General features: G+C 38.2%; 3 protein-coding genes across 3 annotated transcripts; 1 reads left to right on the top strand and 2 right to left on the bottom strand.

The window, feature by feature from the left end:
• Positions 1-68: 68 nt before the first annotated feature.
• On the top strand, positions 69-1,108 carry LOC106093157 (trypsin delta-like; the record flags this gene model as incomplete). Its single annotated transcript, XM_013260174.1, has 2 exons — positions 69-138; positions 266-1,108. Coding segments are annotated over 2 exons (876 nt in total), but the record flags the coding sequence as incomplete, so codon positions are not given.
• A 7,709-nt stretch (positions 1,109-8,817) lies between these two features.
• On the bottom strand, positions 8,818-25,084 carry LOC106093158 (trypsin beta-like). The gene is made up of 2 exons (XM_059367723.1): positions 25,055-25,084; positions 8,818-9,855 (listed from the first exon to the last, which is right to left on the bottom strand). The coding sequence occupies exon 2, from the start codon at positions 9,804-9,806 to the stop codon at positions 8,901-8,903; it is 906 nt and encodes a 301-aa protein (XP_059223706.1). The 5' UTR covers positions 9,807-9,855; positions 25,055-25,084; the 3' UTR covers positions 8,818-8,900.
• On the bottom strand, positions 17,259-18,110 carry LOC131997191 (trypsin alpha-3-like). Its single transcript, XM_059367714.1, has one exon. It carries the CDS (start codon positions 18,108-18,110, stop codon positions 17,259-17,261), a length of 852 nt encoding a protein of 283 aa, XP_059223697.1.
• Positions 25,085-26,200: the final 1,116 nt, after the last annotated feature.

The following is a 26,200-nucleotide window of genomic DNA, read 5'->3' as shown; positions in this document are numbered from 1 at the left end:
GCGAAAGATTTAATATTTGCATTCTTTTGCAACAACAAATTTGCAAACTCATAAAATTGCCATCATGACCACCAGAGATCCATGCATATGTATATTTTGGATTGAGATCTTTACTAAATTTCTACAATAAAGTTAAATGTAAATAAATTTTTTGGTTTCCAAATAGAGAATCTTTTAAATACTACATTCGCTGAACAGTTTCAAAAGTGACGTCGGTTTGAAAAGATGTGGCTGCAAGTTATACTCATCAGTTTCATTTTTCTAGATATCACCTTAAATGCTGCACATAGGCGTAATGGCACGTTTATTGGACTGTACTCAAGCGATGTCGAAGATTACTCCGTTAAGGGAACACATGCTAGTAACATCAATGGAACCCGTATAATAGGAGGAAGAGCCATAAATATAAGACGAGTGCCATGGCAAATCGCCCTTTACAATAATGGAAACTTTGTATGTGGCGGTTCATTAATAAGCTTGGATTGGGTTTTGACAGCTGCTCATTGTATAGCGAATGGTGGAAGTTTTACTATGCGGGCAGGTTCATCATTCCTAAATCGAGGTGGTCAGTATCGAACGGCAAGGATTGTTGTTATGCATCGACTATACAATGTCAATACTTTCGATAGTGATATCGCCATGATCCGGGTAAACAGACATTTTCGAACTAGTCGGTTGGTCAAAACAATATCACTGGCGAAAAATGGAAGGGGTTTGCCAGCAAAAGTCTATGTAAGCGGTTGGGGTAGTCAATTCTACCAAGGCCCTGTTCCAAATCGTATCCGTGGTGTGACATTGAATAAATATAGCCGCAGGGAGTGCAGTCAACTTTATCAAAGTGTTGGTATTACTATTACAAGGAATATGGTTTGTGCTGGTGGTCCCGGCCGCGATGCGTGCCATGGTGATTCTGGAGGACCCATGGTTTGGCGAAGGATTCAGTATGGAATTGTCTCAATGGGACTTCAATGTACACTACCACCTTCTGTCTACACCAATGTCAGACAAATGAATGGTTGGATTAGAAGTGTAGTAAATCGGTGGGGTGGAAGAAAGCCCAGCTTCAGATGAGAACTATGGTGATCGTGAAAATTTGGATTAAAGTTGTTATAGCATAGTTATATTCGTAGTTGAAGTAGATTATTACATATAATAAAAACAAACAAGATGCGTGTGAGGTAAAATGTATTCTAAATTAGAGCAATAACAGTTTATCTGTTAAGAAATTTACCATTGTTAAAAACCTCGACAACAAAAGGTACATTTTCCAATCCAAGGAATGAGACTTAAGACGGCAAGAGAGTGGATAGAAAATAGGAGCAGGTCGTAACATCGCGATATAATCAAATATGACGAAAATCCTATGGGGTCAATACACCCAACGGAATTTGTTATTCTACTAAATTGCCCATGAACATTTCATTAAGGAACAGGGGAAACTTCTCTCATATTAATGAGTGCAGTCCGATTAAAGTTCAAGCTCAATGAAATAAGGCCTCCTCTTTAACGCCGAATCCGAACGGCGTGCCGCATAGCGACACCACTTGGTACAGAAGTTTTAACATGGCAGGATACCTCACAAATATAGCCAACATTAGTAAGGGGATAACCATCGCTGAAATTTTTTCTGAAGTTCACGCACGCATTAGAGCCTAGGCGTTCGGTGTCATTGGCGGAAATGCTAGCTTCTTGGTCACGGTCACAACAGCAAAAAAGTTTGTTCAAAAAACAGTTTTTGTATGCTGAAAATGGGAAAGCAGACATGACTGATTTTTTAACAATAATAGGGCTGTTGTTTTAGCTAACATTTCAGTCTACTATTTTGACTAGCAAAATCTTCTGTTTTAACTGCATAATCTGCCATCGTATTGGATACATATAACTGCTAAACTGACAAACAATAGTTGCTACGATAGCTTACAAATTAAACCATTGAAGCCTGAACCTCGATTCCCTTAACCGATTTTGATGAAATTTAAGATATATTTATTATTTTGAGCATTTATATTTACGTCGAAATATCTGAAATGTGATATAGCTCCCATACAAACCGATCTCTCGATTATACATCTTGATCAAATTTGGGTGAAATTTTGCATAATGACTCCTTCTATGGCCTCTAACATACGTGTTAAGTATTTTCTTAATCGGCCTCAAACCTGATAAAGCTCTCATACAAACCGATCTCCCGATTGCACTCTCGAGCCTATGGAGCGGGCAGTTCTTCTCTGACATGGCTGGAATTTTGCACAACGACTTCTCCTATGATTTTCAACATACGTGCCAAATATATATGAATAGGTCGATTACCTGATGTAGCTAGACATTCAGCGTCATATATTGACATGCTAACACCTGCGCTTAGTGGTCTTCGGTAGAATCTAGCTCGGTTTATATATTGGTTGGACTAAGATCTTTCAAATGAAAGTATTGTTGTTGTTGTAGCCACATTTTCATGTGGAGGTTGCGATCTTCGTCAAACTCCTGTATGTGAGCAAGCTCGTTCCGGTCCAAAGGACCGATCGCCGCGGGTACAGTGTGGCCATTGGTTTTTAAAGGCGCCAATAACTCGCCTTGTCATATCGAGCATCATTGACACTCAGTATTTGTGCAAGAGCTGATGCCACCCGGTCTCCCACTGCGACTCTCCGCTCGATACCGCTGATTGTCTGGGATTACCGTTGCAATTACTCCGTATGGAGCATTCCAATATCCGCAACCTGTGGACGCGCCCGGTAGCTCGCTCTCGTGACAGCAATGAACACCACACAGATCGCACCTCACTGTTCCAGCCTGTGTGTATTACATATCGGTGACCAAATTCTTCCATATTTACAAATTCACTGTGATCGTTTTACGAAGGTTCCCACTTTTCAATAAAATATTTATTTTCATGCTAGTACCGCCATATTTATGCTAGGTCGGCTTCCTGGTTTTTTAATTCAAATATTTATGGAAAATACACTTTTTTATACACTTTCTTTGACAATGTAGTTACTCCAACTACTGCTCATTTATTTACAAAAGGTTACTTCAGTTTATGAGAAGAAGCCTACACCCAACTACTGCTCATTTATTTACAAAAGGTTACTTCAGTTTATGAGAAGAAGCCTACACCCAGAAAAATAAATTTGCTGATATTGGCACATGTCTGCTGATTTAAAATTTTAACCTTTGAAGCCAGGATCCACTTAAAAGGTAAGGTCATGCGAACAGCTGAGTACAATTTTATTATTTTTGTTTTAGTTTTGTAGTAAATCTAAATGTCAAAGGAGTTATAACACAGCTTTGATTTTTTTCTAAAATCTTAAAAAAATGCTCTATTTGATCCGATATTCCACACATAAGCAACAAAACAGTATTATAATAATGAAAATACAAATATAAAACACATTTGAAGAAGAAAAGTCGTAAAACAAAGTTTATTTCTTAAACCACTTTGACATTTCAATTTACGGCATTTGCCACTTAAGGTAGTTTGAGGGTAAATTTTTGTTGTTGTGATAATGACGCTACCTCTTAATTATACCAAGCTTTGAAGCAAACTGTTTCAAAATCTTGAGCATCTCACCGATATTTAAGACATTTCTTTTATATTAATGTACATTTTTTGCAATATTAGGCGCTTATATATAGTTTAAAAGCATAAATGTGATTTAGCAGACATTCTGTCAGCTGTTATTTGATATTTTGAAAAAAGTATATAATTGAATAACATTTAGCAAAATAGCTTTCTTAGAACCTTTCAATTTAAAAGATAAGATATAATATACAGGTACAAGTATTTTTGTCATTTGACAATCCACATTATACGAAACACACAAAATGTTTGCTACTTTAGCAAAAAATTACAGTGTCCCATTTGCAGTATACATTTTGTTGTTACAGCAAACATTTTGGCCATTTTTACTAACAAATTTCGCGGAGTGTGCCTTGGATGAACGGTTATGCTCCATGCGAATTTGAGCTACAGCAGCCATGGGTGCATTCGTGTTGTTAAGGATCCTTCATTCGCCACACTCGTGTTTTCTTTCAACAGACAGCTATTTTGTTTCACACAATTGTCATAGATTCTTATTCTGACGTAAGCCGTTTAATAGCAGTAAGCAGACATTGTTTGCTAATATGTATCAGCAGACGTTTTCCTATGAGGAAATAGGAATACCGACGCACTTATATAGAATATGTGCGGCAAGTGACAGGGCATGTGGGGAAGATGACCAGCCGTTCGACATTCCCCATGGGCAGGGGCGGATTAGAAACCACAGCCATTTGACTTCTAAAGCTTTCCATAATTTGTTAAAGATAAGGTTAGATGAGGTTGAAGTGGCAGGCTGCCGTCAGACTCACTTAGACGTTTTCGTCCATTGTTAAACGACAGGAATAGGAGAAGGAAGATGCCTTCTAGTTCCCACCGTTGAACCATTCAGATCTCTTTAAAAACCCAACAACTTGCGAATAATCACATTCGCTAAATCCAACAAGTTCTCAAAGAAATGAGAACCTAACGTGGAACTCCTTCTGACTGCCAGTGTGAAACCACACACAGCATATGGTCTATGGTTTATTCTTCATAGACGTCCTCATGGCTTCCGTTAAAGTCGTTTCTTGCAATCTTCAGTCTGTCTACGCGTTTTCCGATCAGATAATGACCTGTCATGACGGACACAATGACTGAGACGTCATGTCTAGATTAGGCAACATAATTTTGGAGTGATCACAACCTCCTTCTTTGTAACCATCTGTCATTCGTTGCCGTTTGGCCTTAATCTGAAAACGAAACTTACATGTCGCTAGAGGAATACTCACAGATTTCTGTTCCCCTGTAATGTCTCTCAAGCTTATATTCTCTCCAATTTCCTGGGATATCTCTGTTGCCTGGCACCCAGAACAGGTGAATTTTGAACTGTTCAGCCATTTCGTTTAGAGATTTGCGACAGACGAGAGCGGTTCTTGAATTCAGAAGTATGTTCCCCAGAGATATTTAGGAAGATATTAATGTCAATCGTCATTATGACATTATATCTTTAACATTCCACCACTTCGTTAATTCCAAGGATCTCCGCTTGATACACACAACAGTGGTCGGGTGATCTTCTCGATATGACCAGTCCAAGTTCTTGAGAGTACACCCCAAAACCCACCTGGTCGTTTAGTTTGGAACCATTCGTATAGACGTTTATGTATGTTCTTAATTGGACATTCTCTCCTCCCAAGATGACAGGTGCCATTGTAGGTAACTTGTATCTCCTGCTGAAAGGAACCACTTCTGTCTTGCACGTACTAACGCTTGGACCACTTTCGGTATCCCACTTCGCTGTCGCACGTAGAGCTTCCTGAAGTACTTATATCTCTAAGAGTGCTGGGAAACTTCCGCCAAAACGCAAAAGACACGTCATCAGCATACGTGACCACTTTTACACATTTTTCTTCTAGATAAAATAATATATTGTTAACGGCTATATTCCGAATTAGAGGAGACAGTACACCTCCTTGAGGTGTTCCTCTTTGTAGATCTACGATCTCAAGCCTGTCGCAATGCATCTCTTAGCAAGTTATTAAAAACTTTCTTACGGTAGTGTTGATGAGTATAAACTCCGGTTCCTTTAGCTTAACGCAAGTTTTACGTTATTGAAAGCACCATCAATGACAAAAAATTCCTTAACATCGATAAAACACTATGTAGGCAACTAGGTGGTGAAGAGTTGTTTAAGAGGACTTGCCCCTACCATATGCATGCTGTTGCCGAGATAGGCGATCACCAGGGATCTTTGCCCTAAGATATGTTTCTATCAACCTCTGTAGACTCTTCAGCATAGAGTATAACAGACTAATGTGACGAAAATCCTTTGCCTTCGTGTTAGATTTTCCTGCTTTCAGAATGAAAATAACCTATGTCCCTCCATACCACAGGTATACACGACATGCTGATACAAGCATAGAAAATCTCCGTAAGCCAAGCAGCCAGTCTATCGGACACAGCTTGAAATTCAACCGATGATATATCATCAGGGCCTGGCGACTTAAAGTAGTCGAAATTTCTTATCGCCCAAAGGATTTTCGGCTCAGACACAATTTTCATGATAACCTCCGACGAATGCATGCCAGTGACAACCTCTTCTAGAGCTACGTTGTTCGCTGGAGAGTTTCCCGGGAAATGTGTGTCAACGAGAAGCTCTAGTGTTTCCTCACTAGACATTGTCCTTGCGTAGGATCTTCCTTAGCTCTGAGACCTCAGCTGCAGAATTCCACCCAGGATTTTTTCTGAGCCTTTCTCATCTCGCCCTTTTATTTTCTCAGCTCAGCCTAATAGACGTCCCAATCGTGTGGTGCCTTTGTGGCCTTCGCTCTGTTGAAGAGTTTTCTGCAGCCCTTCCTTAGACCAAGCAGTTCTGGGCTCCACTATGGCGGTCGCTGTTTGCCCCTTGGCTTGGCACTAGAACATGCTGACACAAGCGAGTCATTCAGGGCCTTCGTGGTCGAATCGGCCCTGAATGACTCGCTTGACCATTATATTTAACTCCACAGTTTCCACTTCCTTTTCTGGTCTCGAAGGGATAGTCGTGCAAAATGTGTACCGCGGGACCACAGTATGCAGTATTTTCTCCAAGGCTGAAACTAATATAATGATGATCAGATAAAGCTGCCCCTAGATCATAAGATATGTAATATGTAATTTCAAAAACAGCAACTCGTGTGATACGTATGAAAAATTTAATATAACAAATGGATTTTGGAATAAATATGAAACTTTTTCGATCAAATCGAGTTTTTATTTCAACGAAAATACATGTAGATACATGCTATAAAAAAGTACAATACATATGAGAATACATGCCCATTATAGCGCGCTCTATTCGTATTCGACGTACGTAAGACAAGTCTAATGAATACAGAAAGTGAAAGCTGATATGTCTTAGTATCGTCTAATGGCAGCTTAAGCTGTGGTCATCCAACACTCCCCAGTCTTATATCCTTCCACTAATGTCTTGCGATATAAAGATTACATCTAGTACCTTCTGCCTGTTCCTGGAAATAAATGTCAGTTTATTCCCTTTATCACAAATCACCAGATTGCAACTTGTGCTATATTCGATAAGCAGCTCACCCCTTTCATTGATATCCGAACTTCTCCATATCTGGTGATGTGCATTAGCATCACCTCCAACAATGAGGCTTTTTTTCCTCGCAGAAGCTGCAAAAGTTTTCAAGAAAGTAAACTGCTATTGTCAAATTTCAGCGAATTCGGGTTATAAATGCGCCTTTTATGAGCCCAAGACTTTAAATCGAGAGATCGGTCTATATGGCAGCTATATTCAAATCTGGACCGATCTGGGCCTAATTGGAGAAGGATGTCGAAGGCCATAACACAACTCATTCTCCTAAATTTCGGCGACATCGCACAATTAATGCGCATTTTATGGGCCCAAAACCTTAAATCAAGAAATCGGTCTATATGGCAGCTTTATCCAAATCTGGACCGATCTGGCCCTAATTGCTGAAAGATGTCGAAGGCCCTTTCGCAACTCACTGTTCCGAATTTCGGCGACATTAGGCAATAAATGTGGCTTTTATGGGCCTATGACCTTAAATCGGCGGTCTATATGGGGGCTATAACAAGATATAGTCCGATATAGCCCATCATCGAACTTAACCCGCCTGTGGAAAAAAGAATCTATGCAAAGTTTCAGCTCAATATCTCTTTTTTTTTAAGACTGTAGCGACGGACGGACATGCCTAGATCGTCTTAGATTTTTACGACGATCAAGAATATATACACTTTATAGGGTCGGAAATGGATTTTTCGATGTGTTGCAAACTAAATGACAAAATGAATATACCCTCATCATTCGGTGGTGGGTATTATAAAGGGCGGTTTTATAATAGCTATAGGAAAGTTTTCCAAAAAAAAAACACATAAAATTCAGACAAATGCATGTATGGGCCATATAATTTAATGTTTGAAGATTACTTCATGCAAATGTTGGCCGTGACTACGCCTCAATGGGTCCATCCGCTTAGTCCAATTTTAACATACTATTTCCACGTTTTCGGCCGGTATCTCTAGAATAAATGCTTCAATGTTGTCTTCCAATGCGTCAATTAAAGCGGGCTTACAAAAAATAGTTTAGCCCCACAAAAAATAGTTTAAAGGTGTTAAATAGCATGATCAGGGCGGGAAATTGACAGGCCCCGAACGTGAAATAAAATGTTCACCGAACTCAACTCTCAATAAGGCCATTGTTACGAGTGCTGCGTGGCATGTGGCATGTGGTATGTCATGCAAATCAAGCTCTTGCATTTTGGATATAATCTCACGGTAGCGCTCACCATTCACAGTTACGTTACGATTCGCATCATCTTTGAAGAAGTACGGTCCAATGATGCCACCAGCCCATAAACCGCACCAAGCTGTGACTTTTTCTGGTAGCTCTTCCAATGCTTCTGGCTGAAAATCGACAATTTTGTTTATTAACGTATTCATTGAGCCAAAACTGAGCTTCGTCGCTCAATGGAAAAAGCGCGCGATGAACTTTCTTAACAGAGCACTCATTTTGATAATGAAATTCAATAATTTGCAGGAGTTGTTCGTTTGTAAGACAGTTCATGGTTAAATTATAGACCAAACTGAAGAAGACAGTGAAACGAAACACGAAACGCATGATCCGTCTAATCCAGTGTTGCCAACAAGATAATAGCTAAAAAATCAAAGAAAATCACAAAACCAAACATGTTTAAGAGACATAAATAAGACGAAAATTCTAATTTATTCACATATAAGAATTTTATTTTATAGTTACTTGTGTTAGTTCATTTCACATAAAATCAGTGTTGTTATTGAAATTCTCTTGCCTATCTTATTTTGCAAATTCGCTATCTGGAGGGAGAAAAATAAACGCCTATGGTTTTTCGTTCGTTGGGCCCCTTAATAAATGCTGCGCAAGCATAGGTTCCTGACCTCCATAACGACGTGCAACATTCATTATCCATCGATATTGACGATGCACACTTGTGTAGACAGTAGGAACATGAAAACTTTCACATCCTACTCCAAATGATATGATTCCATATAATACACCCTTGTGGGCCAATGGTCCGCCATAATCTCCCTGACAGGCATCTCTTCCGGTTGCCACTGTACAAATCAAGTCCTCCGTTATAGAATACTTTTTCTTATATGCCGAACGGCATTCCTTGTTCGAAACGACTTCCAATGTGGCTCCCCGCAAATGAAGTTCTGGCTTACTGTTTTCCCCAACACTGGCCCATCCACTGACGAACAATTTCTCTGGTATGCTGGTGTTATTGGCAGCGAGTCGTATAGGCAGAACACTTGACGACCAAATAAAGGGTTTATCGACACGAAGCATAGCTATATCATTCTGTAGATTTAGCGAAGTAAAGCCTCCGTTAATGACGACAGTATTGATAAAACGAATTTGACCACCTTTTCCACTATTTGCGGAACCAACGCGTATGCCAAAGTGACCGCCTCCATAGACACAATGGGCAGCTGTGACAATCCAATCCTGGCTCAATATAGAACCACCACAAATAAAAAAATTATTTCGGAACAAGGCAATTTGATATGGCACCTCCTTGATTTCCAACAACCTGCCTCCCGATATCTGATACATGTTTCCAGGCATTCGTTTTTCCACTTCGATTGCATTACTTAGTTTGGACATATTGGAATTGGCATCAGTCGATTCCATTTTATTAGTATTCGCAGACACTGCACCATTGCTACGAATATAAATGACTATAATGGCCGCTAAAATCACAGGAAGTTTTGTTGATGGCATCTTAACGCCAAACCCGAACTTCTACGAATGGCGAAGCACTGGAAGAAAGCTTAATCAAGATATCGAAATCAGTTTGAAATAACAACATAATACCCATCCAAATGACAGAAATCAATTTCGATTAACATCATTTGACAATTAAAAGAGAAATGGAAAATCCAAACCTGAATAGGGCTGTGGATCTATCTTGGTAATTTCTTTTTTTATGAACTTTATATTTACATAGCATAAATTAGTCGCGCTCCCAATAACCGAATAAAGAATAATCGGAGCATAGATATGAATAACTAGTAAAAGCGTGCTAAGTTCGGCCGAGCCGAATCTTATATACCCTCCCCCATGGATCGCAAAATTGTAGATAAGAGTTGCTTCTTCTAGAGGGCCAAGAAGTACAATCGGGAGATCGGTTTATATTGGAGCTATATCAGATTTTAGACCGATTCAGATCATACTTTACACGTATGTTTAAGGTTATAGAAAAAGTCACTGTTCGAAATGTCAGCCAAATCGGATAAGAATTACGCCCTCTAAAGGCTCAAGAAGTAAAATCATGATATCGGTTTGTATGGGAGTTATATCAGGTTATAAATTGATTCAAATCATATTTGACACATAGCAGAAGTCATTTCGCAAAATTTCGGCCTAATCGAATTAGAATTGCGCTGTCTAGACGCTCAAGAAGTAAAATAATGAGATCGGACCATATTTAGCACGTATGTTAAGGGTCATAGAAAAAGTCACTGTGCAAAATTTCAATCAAATCGGGCGGTAAATGCGCTTTCTAGAGGCTCAAGAAGCCAAATCAGGAGATATTTTTATATGGCAGCCATATCAGATTATAGACCGATATGAACCATACTAAGCCCAGATGTTGGAAGCCATAACGAAACGCGATGTGCAAAATTTCAGCCAAATCTGTTCAGAATTGCGCCCTCTAGAAGCTCAAGAAATCAAATCGGGAGATCGGTTTATATGGCAGCTTCACTGATAGAAAAAGGACGGTACTTTGCCAATCCTTGCTGGTATTATTTTGTTTGCGTTATTAGAAAATATTTTTAATACCATTTGATATTAATTTAATACCAGGCTATAAAAAATTGACGGCATCAAATTTGTATTCTTGCCACCGCTTCAAAAGTGTTGTTTGGCTTTGTACCTAAAATGTTGACGCCATTATAAAATATTTGTTTTAATTTAACATAATTTTTAAAACAATTTGTGTGCGTAAATTCCTTTTCAAATACTCAAATAATACTCAGCGGTAAAAATAGAAATAGTACAAACCTTATGGTTGATATCTATATCAAAAACGTGATAAAACGTTGGTGTATTCGTACAATACAATCGAGTCGTGGTTTGTTACGTTGTCACATTTTTTTGTATTGTAATTTTTAACATAAATAGTCGAAATAAAATAAGATTAAAATTATTTTCAATAGTATTTTATTATGATTCATTAGGAATTCCATAACGGTTTGGTACAAAAGCCAGTAACAGATTGGTATTGAAAGCAATACCAGTTTTGTAATTAAGCTAATACCAAACGGTGCCAATCATTTTATATTTCATCCATACCATGCGGTATCACTTTGTTACCATACGGTGTTGCTTTACTATCAATACCGTTTGGTATCAACATTTCTCTGGGCGTATATCAAAACATGGACCCATTTACAATCCCAACTGACCTACCCTAAAAGGAAGTATTTGTGCAAAATTTCAAGCGCCTAGCTTTCCTGCTTCGAATGTTAGCGTGCTTTTCACAGACCGACGGACATGGCTAGATCGACTTTAAATGTCATGACGATCAAGAACATATATACTTTATGGGGTGTTACACTAATATTTTGAGGTGTTACAAACGGAATGATGAAATTAATATACCCCCATCCTATGGTGGAGGATATAAAAATGTGTTTATAACAGTCATATCAATTTGCATATTGCAGAGATATTGGACGAATCGGGGTAACAGTTATAATTTAGGGCAGAATGTTAACCGTGTTTTATTTGGTCATATTTTGAATGGAGAAAGTTGCAATATCTGATTAGCCAAGCTCGTAGACGTAACTCCGATTATAATTATTGATGTCATCAAAAGGGTCAAGGTTAGTACGAAGCTTTGGTGAAATGTTCCGTTACAGCTAAGACATTCATGTTTTCATTGGAAACTAGAAACTAAACAACAAACATCGGCCACCATGTCTACCTATGACACTGAACGCTTTGGTTTAAGTCCTGGCGATACATCAGAAAAAATTTGTTCTGAACTTATCCGCTTACAAATTTTTTAATGAACAACTTCTCTGTAAAGAAGAACGCCTATCACATTCAGCTATAAACAGAAAGTTGCTTCTCAGTGATCTCGAAACTTAAATTGGAAAGTACTTATTGCTGCCCGGTCAAAAAACGAGATACACGAATGTAATCTCCCGGTATTTGGCCCATTTCCGTGCAATGTTTTTTTTTGCACATTCATACTGGCATAACTTTTAGTCCTTACATTGCTCTCTAAAATAGCCCAAATAGAAAAATCCATCGAATTGGCCAGCCACTGTGTAAACGAAATGAAGTGTGGAACATAAGTTTTAGCCATTCTTGGTTTACATGTTCTTTGTGTGACGGTGTCAAGTCTTGTTGGTACTTCCGTGGTCTACAACCGTTAGCATACAACCGGCTCCAAAGCAGCTTCCAAACTGTTTTCCTGGCAATAAGTTGCATTTACTTTGGCGCCAGGTATATTACAAACGATTGGAGGGCGGCCATTGGCGGTCATATCTGCCCAAACCATCACTTGAGATGGAAAATCACTTCGGATTGCCGTTCGTAGCCTCAAATTGTCCTAAATGATTATGTGCAGCGGAATATCGTTTTTATTTAGTTGCCTGTCTGCAAACCAGTCGTTACGAAATCTGTACGAACTTCAGATGATTCTTCCGACTTCGGATCTGAAATGATAACGAAATCTTTACGAAAGCTATATGGAGTGGTTGACATGATTTCGAAACGAATTCGTGCCGGTTTTGGAACGTAATCTGAAAAAAAACCTTGGGAAATTCGGAAAGGGAAATTTCTTGTCGAAACTTCGTAAAGAATTCTGAACGATTTCTGAAGAAATTTTGTATTAAAATCGGATGTTACTGTCACTGTGTGAACGAAATGAAGTGCGGATCATAAGTTTAAGCCATTCTTGGTTTACATGTTCTTTATGTGACGGTGTCAAGTCATGTTGGTACATCCATGGTCTACAACCGTTTGCGTACATCCGGCTCCAAAGCAGCTTCCAAAATGTTTTCCAGACAACAAGTTGCATTTACTTTGACTTTGCCGGCTCATTAAAAACTATTGGAGAGCGGCCATCGGCGATCATAGCTGCCTAAACTATCACTTGTGATGGAAAATTACTTCGGGTTCCCGTTCGTGGACTCAAATTGTCGTTAATGATTACGTAATAGAGGTCTGCACACGACAACACTAGTGTGCAGCGGAATATCGTTTTTTTATTTTGTTGCCTCAGAGCAAACCAATCGTTACGAAATCGTAACTAAATCTGTGAGAACTTCGGATGATTCTTCCGACTTCGGATCCGAAATGGTAACGAAATGTTTGCGAATGTTATATAGAGTGGTTGACTGGTTTTCAGAACGAAACGTCGAAGTTTCGGAGAGAAAGCGGAACGAATTCTGAAAAAAACCTTGAGAAATTTGGAAAGGGAAATTTCTTGCCAAAACTTCGTAAAGAATTCTGAACGATTTCTGAAGTAATTTCGTACTGAAATCGGATGTTCTTTCCGAAATTTCGTAAAGAATTGTAAACAATTTCGGAAGTATTTTCGTATTGAAATCGGACGTACCTTCTGTAAGATTTCTGATGTAATTTCGTATAGAAATCGGATGTACCTTCCGAAACTTCATACAGAGATCAATCAACAAACTGAATTGATTTTTTCATTGAAACGCATAAGGGTAAACAAATAAGGATATGTTACCGTTGGGCAGAGAACAATATCTGTATCTCGGAATAGGTACTACCTATTATGTAAAAATTTTCAACACTTTCCAGGCACTCTTATGGATGACCACAATGACATAATGTTATAATACTTCTAAGGGGTAAGGATCCGAACCAGCTAGGTGTATGTCCATAGCGGCATGGGGCGGATTAATATCCGCACCCTTTTTCGACCTGTCCTAACCTAATGAAGACACAACAACATAATCGGTCTTTTCTTCTTTCCCCTCTCTAAAACTGAATTTTTTTAATTATCTTTTTTCCATCCATCTCATATTTAATGAAATCATGCTTTCCTACCAACAATATTTAAGATATTATTAAGAAACACATTCTTTACCTAGAGGTTAAAACAAACAACAATAAAAAGACAGTTTCAAAGTACCATAAAAGAATAAACAAGTAAAGTACTGGTAATAAAATCCATCCTATGCTGCATGTATACTCTCGCCAGGATTCGAACCCAGGAACTCAGCGTCATAGGCGAGCATGCTAGTCTCTTGCTACGGTGGCCTTCAACGGTTCACAAACAAAAATATGCAAACAAGCAAGCATATAAACATTCGACGAGATCAGTTATCATTCATTTCTGAAGGTATTAAAAATATGTGCCACAAAGAAATAAGCAGAAAGAACCCAAAATAAATCCGTCAAAGTTCAAAGTACGTTACGAATTCCAACAGAACTGTCGGAATAAAAATTCCTAACGGTTCAAACAAATTAATATATACAAAACAAGCTCAAAAAACATCAAACACGGAGTTCAGAATTAATTCCAACCTTTCGGAAGAAAAATTAGAAAAAAAAACATTCGACAAGACGTTCACACATCGTTCAAAATTATTTAGAACTGTTGATCTAATCAATTAAACGACGTTGTATACCACTTCTTGAGGGCACACAAGGCTCATTTTTTATCCGATTTTGATAAAATTTGAAAAGATGTGTTACATAAACCCCTGGTTCCCTTTTTAAGCACAAATATTTATGATTATATTCGATTGTATTTAAATTCAAAAGAAGACTTTATTTTTTTAAGGCACAAAGTGATTATTGTTCTAGTTTTTACTAATCTTCTTATCTAGCTCTCTTCTATCTATATATATAAATTTGTGTTTGTTTGTATCTTCGTATGTTTGTTTATTATGGGTTTATGAAATAAGTTTGTTCGTACGATACAGACTTCTTACCCCAAAAGCACCACTCAAAGACAAAAGTGGACCAATCGAGACAATATATGACTCAAATGAAAGGTAATCGGATGTAGATTATGAATGTGGTCATTAAAATGTTGACTTCAAAAACCTAACACTCTTAAACAGTCATATTGAGCAATCATGCCAATATTGGACTCAAATGAAAGGTATTCGAAAGTAAAGTAGACATAAAGACCGATTGTTACAATATGGGACATAAGTGCAACGCTTGATACAAACCTATATTCTTCAAATTGAATGAATATTCATTCAAAAAAAGTCTACGAACTTCCCAAATTTGAGTATTATTGAATAAATTTAATTGAAAAAGAAGTTTTAACTTAAAATATTGTTAAAAATAGATTTATGTTGACAAATTTTGTAACAGAGTTGATTAAATTCATTAACTTCTCAGTAATTCCAAACCTATCTTTAATGGAGGTGTTTTTTGAACTCGTCATGTGCAACGTTATAAACCATTCAGAGCAATGCAGATGTATGTGCCGCCGACAAAAAGACGTCAGCAACACACGCAGGTAAGAGCTGAAATCATGCAAACCATTTCAGTGTCGCACAAACTGTCTGATGTACGCATTCGCGTTCGGGACCTTTCAATTTGCTGCCTAGATCATGCGATTGAACACCTTTAAAGTATTTTTTAGGGCTATGTCAAGCCCGCTTCAATTGACGCATTGGAAGACAACATTGAAACATTTATTCATTAGATACCGGCCCAAATGTTGAAAAGAATATGCCGAAATCGGACTTAGCGGATGGACCCATTGAGGCGTAGTCACGGTCAACATTTGCATGAAATAATCTTCAAACATTACATTATATTGACAGCACTATCGATTCGAATAAAAAATACATGTATTTTTCTGAATTGTATGTATTTTTTAACTTTCCTATAGCACTTAAAAAATCACCCTTTATGTACGTATTAGCGAAGTGTAAATTCGAAATATATAAATAAAACAAAACGAAGGATTAATATGAGAATAAATAGTACATCTACAATTAAAATATCACCACCAAAATTTCAGGCAAATCGAGTAATAATTGCGCCCTACAGAGGCTCAGAAAATAGGGAGATCGAGTTATATGGCAGCTATTATTCGATTTAGACTATACTAGTCACAGTTGTTGAGAGTCATACCAGAACACTTCATACAAACTTTCAGCCAAATCTTTTAAGAATTGCGCCCTCTAGAAGTCAAGGCCCATGGTCGGTTTATATATATAGACAAAATCATTATCGTCTAGGCCCTTTGCAAGCTCATTTATCATCCAATCTTCTCAAAACTTTGAACTGCGCTTGCTTCTGTGACTTCCACCACAAAACGTATTCGTTCGATTTGGACTAATATTGCAATAATTTGGTCATTTATTAACCAAATCACATGAAAATTGGCACAAAGGATAAAGACTCCCGGTATTGCTATAGAATTTCATACAAATCGGTTCAGATTTAGATACAACTCCCATATATATTTTGGTCCGATTTTGGCTAATACTGAATAATTAAGTAATTTGTTAACCGATCCTCACAAAATGTGACACGAAGGATTCTCTTATAACACTTCTGACGACTCATGAATTTCATAGAAATCTGTTCAGATTTAGATAAAGCTCCCATATATATGCGTCTTCCGATTTTTACTTTAAAGGTCTTTGCTACCGCATTTATCAATCGATCGTCTCAAAAATTTGCACAACAATTTACTCGATGGGTTCTACATTATGTGCGGATTTTGGTCGAAATTCTACATAACAAATTTAAGCAAATATTAGTTTCGACGACTTAGCAGGCTCTCCCGACCTTAGCCCGTCCTTACATGTTTTATATTAAAACTGGTTGATGTATTTGCAATCGGAACAGAATTCTAGACGACGTCATGTGTGGAACGGGTGGGATATCGAATTAAGAATTAAATATACACATCATTAAAGCTCGAAACAACAAAAAATTTTCGTTCTGACTTATTAAATAGGATTAAGTGTTACTAATAGTTTTTTTTTTTTATTTTTCACACAGTTTTTATTAACATTTTGGTCGGAACTTTCAAAAGTTTAAAATGAATTTAAAACGAAAAATTAAATTGCAAAATATATGAGATCACAATTTTTTCAATATGTAGTCAAGTTTTATCTCATGCGTCATAGATGCAAATAAAATTTGGGGTTTTTAAGACGGAATTCAAATTAATTACTTTAAGAAAATAATAAAAAAAATAAATTTATACTACTTGAATGTCGGCTTCTGTCCTCCCCAACGTCTACAAACTTTCTTTATCCATCGGTTTACTCTTCGAACATTCGTATAGACACCTGGATAGTAGGGCCGTGCACAGCCAATACCAAAAGAAACAATGCCGTATTGTATTCCTCGTCGTACCATAGGCCCTCCAGAATCACCTTGACATGCGTCCTTTCCAGGGGCAGCTGCACAAATCATGTACTTTGTGATATATACAACGTCCCTATATCTTCTTCTGCATTTGGGACGACTTACTCTTCGTAATGTAACGCCTTTTAAATGTCTTGGCGTCGATCCACCCTCTCTTAGAGTACCCCAACCACTCACGAAGTACCTTTGGGGTAAACGCCTTCCACGCTTTGCCAGCGCAATGGGTTGTACAAAGCGGGTAAACCTAAACCTTCGCCGCGTTCGAATCATAGCGATATCATGATTATAGGTGTAAGGATTATATCCAGAACTGATGATAACTCTGCGGGCTCTGCGAATTTGGCCACCCCTGTTGATCCAAGATGAACCAGCACGAACCGAAAACCTCCCTCCACCTTCCACACAGTGGGCAGCCGTTAAAACCCAATCCGCGCTGATTACAGAGCACCCACAAATGGCATATCCATAATAATAAAGAGCACATTGCCACGGCACCTGACGTATGTCCACTTCTTTGCCCCCAACTATACGTGTCCCGTTCACATTGTATATCTCAGGATCAAAGTAATCCAAATCATCGATTCCCAACTCAAGCAAAGTTACATTTCGCAACTGCGCTAAAGAGCCATTAAAACCCAGTAGCAAAACAATACCGCAAACAAGTGGGGACACCGCATTGGTCCGCATCCTAACGATAAGAAGATCCGCACGAAACTAAGGGCCGCCGCTTGACCTGATGTTCTTTACACTCTCTCAATGTGTTTGTCTTTCTTGAGGTCATTTCATATGCATGTGTTTATTAAAAAAATAGACGTCCCCAATACGGTTTGGAAACCTAATTAACCCTTTTATATATTCAAAAAAGTGACAGCAACTAGATAAACGATTTTTAAACCCGCTTTATCGCAGTCATTTCTCTGTCTACTTCATTCTTGATATACAATAAACAAATATTTCAAATATTTTGGCGAGGTCAAGAATTTTTAATTATTACCTACAGCTAATCACAATTCGTTTGCGGAGGAAAATAATGAAGAAGGTAAGTTGTAACAAAAGCAATGGACTTACATGACGAAAGTTAACTGGAAGGGCAATTTTCACATAAACAGTTATTATGTATGTGAAGGGTGATTTTTTAGCTATTATCTTTTTGGCAACACTGGTTTAAACAGCTTACGCACGTTTCGTATGTTGTTTCACTGTCAAACATCTTCAGTTTGGTCTACAATTTAACCGTGAATCGTCTTACAATGGCGTCGTAACAATGGATTTATTGAGAGGCAAGTTGGGTCAACATTTTATTTCACGTTCGGGACCAGTCAATTGACCTCCTAGATCGTGCGATTTAGCGCCTGAGACTATTTTTTGTGGGGCTATGTTAAAGCTCATGTCTATACAGATAAGCGCTCCTCAATTGCAGCATTGGAAGACAACATTGAAGCATTTATTCGTGAGATACCGAAGAAATAATCTTCAAACATTAAATTATATGGACCGTACTATCGACTCAAATAAAGACTTCAGGCATTTTTCTGAGCTCGCTACTTTTTATACCCAAACCCAAAGCGCTATGGGACAAATTACGCATTTTACTCGCCAAAAATCGTATTTGACATGTGATAATAATGAAGATATGTGAAGAATGGGGGTATATTCATTTTGTTATTACGTTTGCATCACATCGAAATATCAATTTCCCACCTTCTTGATCGCCGTAAAAATCTTAGACTTAGATTTAGGCATGTTCGCCCGTGCGTCCATAGGCAGGTTAAATTCGAAGATGGGCTATATCGGATATAGCCCCCTCTTGATATAGCCCCCATAAGGACCGATCTGCCGATTTAAGGCTTTGGCGCATTAAATCCACATTTATTACCCAATTTCATTGAAATTTGAGACGGTGAGTTGTGCTAGGCCCCTCGACATCCCTGTTCAACACGACTCAGATCGGTCCAGATTTCAAATAGCTGCCATATATATAGCGATCATTTGATTTAAGGTCTTTTGCTCATAATAGGCGCATTTATTATCTGGCATCGCCCCGAACCTTATTATTTAGCAAAGGGATTGTCCTCTCACCTCCCCGTGTCGTTCCCCAGTGAACCCGAACAGTACCGTGTATTAGGGTGCGCCTCCTAGCCACCAACCAAGTGTATTGTGTCGTATAATAGGAGTGCCCTATCTTGCCTCCTCGAGCTGTCACCCAGTGAATCCGAACAGTGCACCAGTGTGTGCGTCGCTGCCACCAATCCCCATATTGTGCCGTATAATAGGGTGTGTCTTCTAGCCACCGCGCCCAAAACCCCGTTTAATGTCCAAGGAATGCACTCTTGCCTCATCATCCATTATACCCAGTGAGCCGGAACAAGGCCGCGTATTACGGTATGCCTTCTATCCACCAACCGCGTGTCATATCGTTTATTAGGGTGTGGTCCTTTTGTTTATCGTGCTCGAATGTCTCTTGTTCCGCAACAGCGTGATCTTCCGCATCCTCGTGCCGTGAATGTCGGTAACCCGAACAGTGCCATGCATTAGGGTGTGGCTCCTATCCACCAATCAGTGCCAACCGTGTATGGGGATGTGCCTCTGAGCCACCAATCTGCGTGACCCACCATGTATTAGAGTGTGCTTCCGTATTAAGGTGTGGCCGCTCGCAAACCGACCCATCGTACCCCTCACTGACCGTGCTGCTGATAGACACACCCAGCCATCTAGCTTTAAAGGTGGAGTTACATACTATGCGCGCATGAAAAATGCAATTCTGCGAACAAATCCCACAAAAGTTACGCGCAAAAGTTAAAAATTTTTAACTTAATTCTGCGTTGCCATACGTGAAGTAGTGTTTGTAGGCAGCAAAGTTAAAAATTGATTAAGTTTTGTGCTTTGCTTCTGTGGGATTTGGTTGCAGAGTTGAAATTAAATCGGGTTTTAATGCGCGCGCATAGTATGTTACTCTACCTTAGAGCTACATCAAGCAAATCTTATATATAACCAGTAAGGAAAGGCAAAAGTCGGACGGAGCCGACAATACCCTACACTACCTAGTCAAAGTACTACTTTTAATACAAAGAACTTATCTTCAAATCTGAATATTGAATAGAACCTTGTAAGATTTTCTTACGATAGAACAAAAATTGGGAATTTCTACAGCCTTAGAAGACCATATCGGATAATAGATATTAATGGGAGTAATATCTTAATCTGGGACGTCAAATATAATATTTCACTCCCAATATTGAAGAGATCTGACCAAAATTGTGGCTTCTGCTGCCTTAAAAGTCCATATGGGATGAAATATATATATGCTAATTTTTTTAAAGATCGGACCAAAATTGTTGTTTCAAAATCAATAGGGTTCGTCCTTGGGCCAAAGAAGTGACATGTGCAAAATTTCATGGCAATCGGACAATAAATGCGACCTGTACCTTGATCACAAAAATACATGGACAGACAGACGGACATAGCTAAATCGAATCTAAAAAACTTATCAATGAGTCTAGCTCTTCTACTTCTTAGTATTGCAAACAAATGCACAAAGTTATAATTCCCTGTACCACAGTGGTGGTGCAGGGGTATAAAAATCAATTTGTGTTTGTATGTTTGTTCCGTATATATTCAAAAACGGCTAAACCGATTACCTTGAAATTTTCACAGTTGGTGTAGGTTGGTCTGGAAGGAAACACAGCCTATATAATTTTTTTGATATCGGAAGAGAGGCGGACCCTCCCCTTATACCAAAAACACCACCCAAAATCAAAAGTGGACCGATCGGGACAATAAGGGTATAAAACAAATGTGTGTTTGTTCCGCAGAATCAATAAGGGCTTAACCGTTTTTCAAAATTTTTACAGATTGTGTACGTTTGCTGGAAGGAAACATAGGCTATATAATTTTTAGATGTCGGATAGGGGCGGACCCTCACAATATGGGAATCATATGAAAGGTATTGGAGACTCAAAAACGAATATCGTATAAAAATTTTAGTCCAAGTACCCAGCGGGCCGCCCCAACCTCAAAACTCCTCTAAAGAGATATATTCGACTTTCATGTCAATATGTGACTTAAATGAAAAGTATTCGGCAGTAGATTACAAATATGGCAAATGGGAGGTTGCAGGTCCATGCAATGGGAGGTTACCCCACCCCCAAATGGGCATATTAGCCGACTATGGCTATATGGAGGGTATTTGGGAGCTATTATTTTGGAGCCAAGCGTTTAGGAGTACGCCCTAAAGCACCCCCTAAACTGAACTTCATGGAGCTCAAATGAAAGTATTTGTTGGGAATAAAGGGCGAATTTGATATCTATATTCAGGGCAAAGTGCCGGTGGCTGCCCCAGCCCCAAACACCCTATGGAGCTTAGATTGAAGGGATTAAAGAGTGGAGCACGAATTTGATATCCATATCATATTTGAGTCGAAATGTCTGAGGTGCCATCCCTCCCCTAAAAAGCACTTCTCATTGCCATAATTTTTAAAAACACAATATCTCGAAGATGGGTAATGCGATTCTTTTTTTTCCACCCTCACAGTCACCAAATACAAAATATGGTTTCTATTGTTGGAGTCGGGTGCCTCGTCGGCCACCCAATATCCGCAAAATGGATATATAGACTAATCAAGACAATATAGAGCTCAAACAAAAGGTGCTTCATAGAAAAAAACGAATTTGATATTAAATTGAACAGCCATATTTAAAAGCTTTTGAGATGCATATTGATTGATTTTCAGGAAATTGATACTCATTTTCGGGACAAAGAACCTGGCGTCCAATCCACGGAGCACGAAGGTTAAATTTATTTTAAGGGCCCCGAAATATCACCTAAACCGGAAATATTTACCAATGCGGTAATATAGGACTCAAAAGAAAGGCATTTGGGAGTAGAGTTAAAATTTGCCGAGGAACCGAGCAGGGGCAAACTTCTCACACATCAATGAGTGCTTTCCGATTCAAGTTTAAACTCAATAATAAGGACCTTTTTATAGCCGAGTCCGAACGGCGTGTCCCAGTGCGACACCTCTTTGGGGAGAATTTTTTTCATGACTGCATTACATGGTACCTCACAAATGTCGCCAGCATTTAGAGGGGATAACCGCTTTAAATTTTGTCCGATGTTCTCGCCAGGTTTCGGCGTTCTGCGTCATAGACGGACATAGGCAAGAATTCGATACCCACGTTCAAGGCAAAGTGTCCCCACCTTAAAAATATATTAGAGAGTTAAAGAAGGCGCAGCGGAGCGGGACCGGTTCGGCTATTGAAAAATAAAATAAGATGATATTAATGATATGTATTTATAAATACCACGCTTACATTTTACAATGTTGTATTTGTAAACATCCGACATTTTTCTGCATTACATTATTTCAACGCAACATTTTTAACAATAAATTTGTTTTACTTTAAAAATATAATAAAATATTCCAATTTTTTGATATTTTTTTGTTCTAGCCTCGCTACTTTGATTCTGTATGTGATTAGACATATATTTGACTCATTCGCACTTCTTTTCGCATTAGATATGGATTATAATTTATACTATTAAAAAACTATTTAATTAGTACAATTAAAAATATGTTCAGCGTATGCCTTCTTTACCAATCACTTGCCGTGATACAAAAAATGTCGAATTTCTATGTCAAAAATAATAAAAGCAAAATATTTCGGTCGATTAATCGGTCTAATTTTGGACTATATTTTTTCTGAGTGGAGAAGATTATGTGAGATACAGATGTGAATAGGTATGGCACACAACTCACAAAGGAGTTACTGCTACTCGCCTACGACGACAAGAAACAAGGCCATCTATCGACAGACGCAACTTATACTATACAAGTCAATGATACTAGCAGTTTTTGTTATATGGTTCTGAAAGATGGGTACTAGTGAAGGCAGACGAGGCAGGTTTAAGTGTTTGAGAGAAAGATTCTTAGTAAAATTTATGGACCAGTTTGCGTTGATGGAGCTGAGTACAACTTTATACCCTCCACCATAGGATGGGGGTATACTAATTTCGTCATTCTGCTTGTAACTACTCGAAATATTCATCTGAGACCCCATAAAGTATATATATCCTTGATCGTGGTGACATTTTATGTCGATCTAGCCATGTCCGTCCGTCCGCCTGTCTGTCGAAAGCACGCTAACTTCCGAAGGAGTAAAGCTATCCGCTTGCACAAATGCTTCTTATTAGTTTTTGCACAAATACTTCTTATTAGTGTAGGTCGGTTGGTATTGTAAATGGGCCATATCGGTTAATGTTTTGATATATTATGATACTTAGCAACTGTGCAACAAGTATGGTTTAAATCGGTTCATAACCTGATATAGCTGTCATATAAACAGATATAAGGACTTGACTTTTTGAGTTTCTAGAGGGCGCAATTCCTATCGGATTTGGCTGAAATTTTGCATGACGTATTTTATTCTTACCTTCCACTACTGTGTCAAATAAGGTTCAAATCGGTTCATAACCTGATATAGCTGTCATATAAACCGATCTGGGATCTTGACTTCTTGAGCCTCTAGAGGTCGCAATTATTATCCGATTTGCCTGAAATTTTGTACGGCGGATTCTCTTATAACCATTAACATACGTGTTTATTATGGTCTGAATCAGTCTATAGCCCAATACAGCTCCCATATAAATCAATCTCTCTATTTTATTTCTTGAGCCCCCAAAGGGCGCAATTCTTATTCGAATTGGCTGACATTTTACACAGGTCTCCAACATATAATTTAATTGTAGTCCAAACCGGACCATATCTTGATATCGCTCTTATAGCAGAGCAAATCTTTTCTTATATCCTGTTTTGCCTAAGAAGAGATGCCGGGAAAAGAACTCGACAAATGCGATCCATGGTGGAGGGTATATAAGATTCGGCCCGGCCGAACTTAGCACGCTTTTACTTGTTTTGTATATTTGTTTTGATTTTGCACTACATCTAAATGGTAAAAGCTTAAAAGCTGAGATTTTTTCTAAAACCGTAAAAAGATTTCTATTTGATCCGATATTCCACACATAAGCAAAAAAAAAACAGTTTAATAATGATGAAAATACAAATTTAAAACACATTTGAAGAAGATAAGTTGTAAAATAATGTTAATTTCTAAAACAACTTTGTTAACGACGCTACCTCATAATTGTATCATGCAGGGTATCATAGTTGACTACTTTCCGCTTCTCCAACCTTTAAGCGATATAAATGATTAAGGACTCAGGAGAAAGAGCTTGACGAGATATAAAGAAAACATACAAATACTAATATACCATAGGACACCGTTACATGAATAGTTTAATTTAAAAAAAATATCAAAATGTTGCCTTGGTTTTTTCAGTGTCTCTTAATAACTCCACCACTGACGCAACAGTGGTGGAAATTCTTAATCCTGTCTATGGTCCGGTTTCTGCAGATAAATCTCTATCATTGTAAGGCCGCTTAAAGGATGGTAGGAGGATTTGAGATTGTTCTTATCCACGGGAATTGTGGATAAAGAGTACGGAGAATGGGAGACATAGAGCCTATATTCTTGCAAAGAGTAGTCTTAATGTTTTTCTTTTTCCGTCGCTAAGCACTAAAGATTCAGTAGTAGCCAGCCTTAAAATTAATAGGTCTCATTACTGGTTGGCTTACCTATATATAGGGCACGATTCGGAGATGCCATTTCATGTCTTACGTTGCTGATTGGAACTGTTTCTGCAAAGTAAAAGAGCTTCATTGTGCGAATGCCAACGGAAGGATATGTGACTGGGAACTGTTGGATGACCAAAGCTTCTCGTATGATCATCGCTATATTAATTTCAGCCTTGGAGAAAATACTGCAGAAGTGGCCCCTCGGTTAAATAGAACATAGGCGGATTGGGATAAAATTCGGCATACAAGACTACCTGAATGGAAAGCAGAAACTGTGGAGGACATACCATAGATATTTTCTAGTATCGCGAAAGCTCGTCTGCGTTTCAATAACCTGTGGTGTCGCTGTAGTCTTGGACCCCGAATCAAGATATATTTATTTACAGGTAATGGCAGTTGGCCAACAACAAAATATTGAGAACACTATCTGTCAAAATCGGTGGTTAGTGCAACTCTGATTTTGTGTATGTAACTAGTTCCGCCATTTTTCGTTGTTTGTGTGTGTCATAGTTCTTAACTATAATACACACACACAACCAAAACTCGTTGACAGACAGTGCACCTCGTGGTTACGTTACACTACCTGGTAATTATGTCATGCCCAGAATAGCTGAATTTTGAAATGTTCAACCAACTCGTTGAGATTTTTGCGATAGATGAAGGTTGTTTTTGAATTAGAAACAACAAACGTTCCCTAAAGATTTAATAGCCTGGCTGTCTGAAAAGATATAATAATCGTCGGTATGACATTTAGCTGCGTTTTATTTTATTACTATATAGTGCAATCACGATAATCGGTTCTTATTATCTATTATTGCATGATATCGATAACTTAGCAGTGCAACTTTGCACTGATATTCTATCCGGAGCTTCTAATGTGTAATCCACACTGCCTGGCATTGTATCAAAAATAACGCAGTGTCTGTATCTGCCGCATGGCCAAAAATAAAAATAAAAAAAGTTGCTTAGCAGTTCTCATGGTTTCACCTTATTAGTGCATCCTGGGTTTGTCTAAATACTATTCATCACAGGATGCACTTATATATTATAACAAAACAATGTTATAATGATGAAAATCTAAATATAACACACATTTGAAGAAGATAAATTGTAAAACAAAGTTTATTTCGAAAACCACTTTGACAT

Source organism: Stomoxys calcitrans, chromosome 1 (genome assembly GCF_963082655.1).
Source record: "Stomoxys calcitrans chromosome 1, idStoCalc2.1, whole genome shotgun sequence".
In the NCBI taxonomy this organism is placed as follows: domain Eukaryota; kingdom Metazoa; phylum Arthropoda; class Insecta; order Diptera; family Muscidae; genus Stomoxys; species Stomoxys calcitrans.
The sequence above is the reverse complement of the archived record's forward strand: the minus strand, read 5'-3'. Positions and strand labels throughout refer to the sequence as shown.

Bases quoted from the DNA above. Each gene is read 5' to 3' on its own strand.
- LOC106093158 (XM_059367723.1), bottom strand. From the start codon at position 9,806: ATGCCATCAACAAAACTTCCTGTGATTTTAGCGGCCATTATAGTCATT.
- LOC131997191 (XM_059367714.1), bottom strand. From the start codon at position 18,110: ATGCGGACCAATGCGGTGTCCCCACTTGTTTGCGGTATTGTTTTGCTA.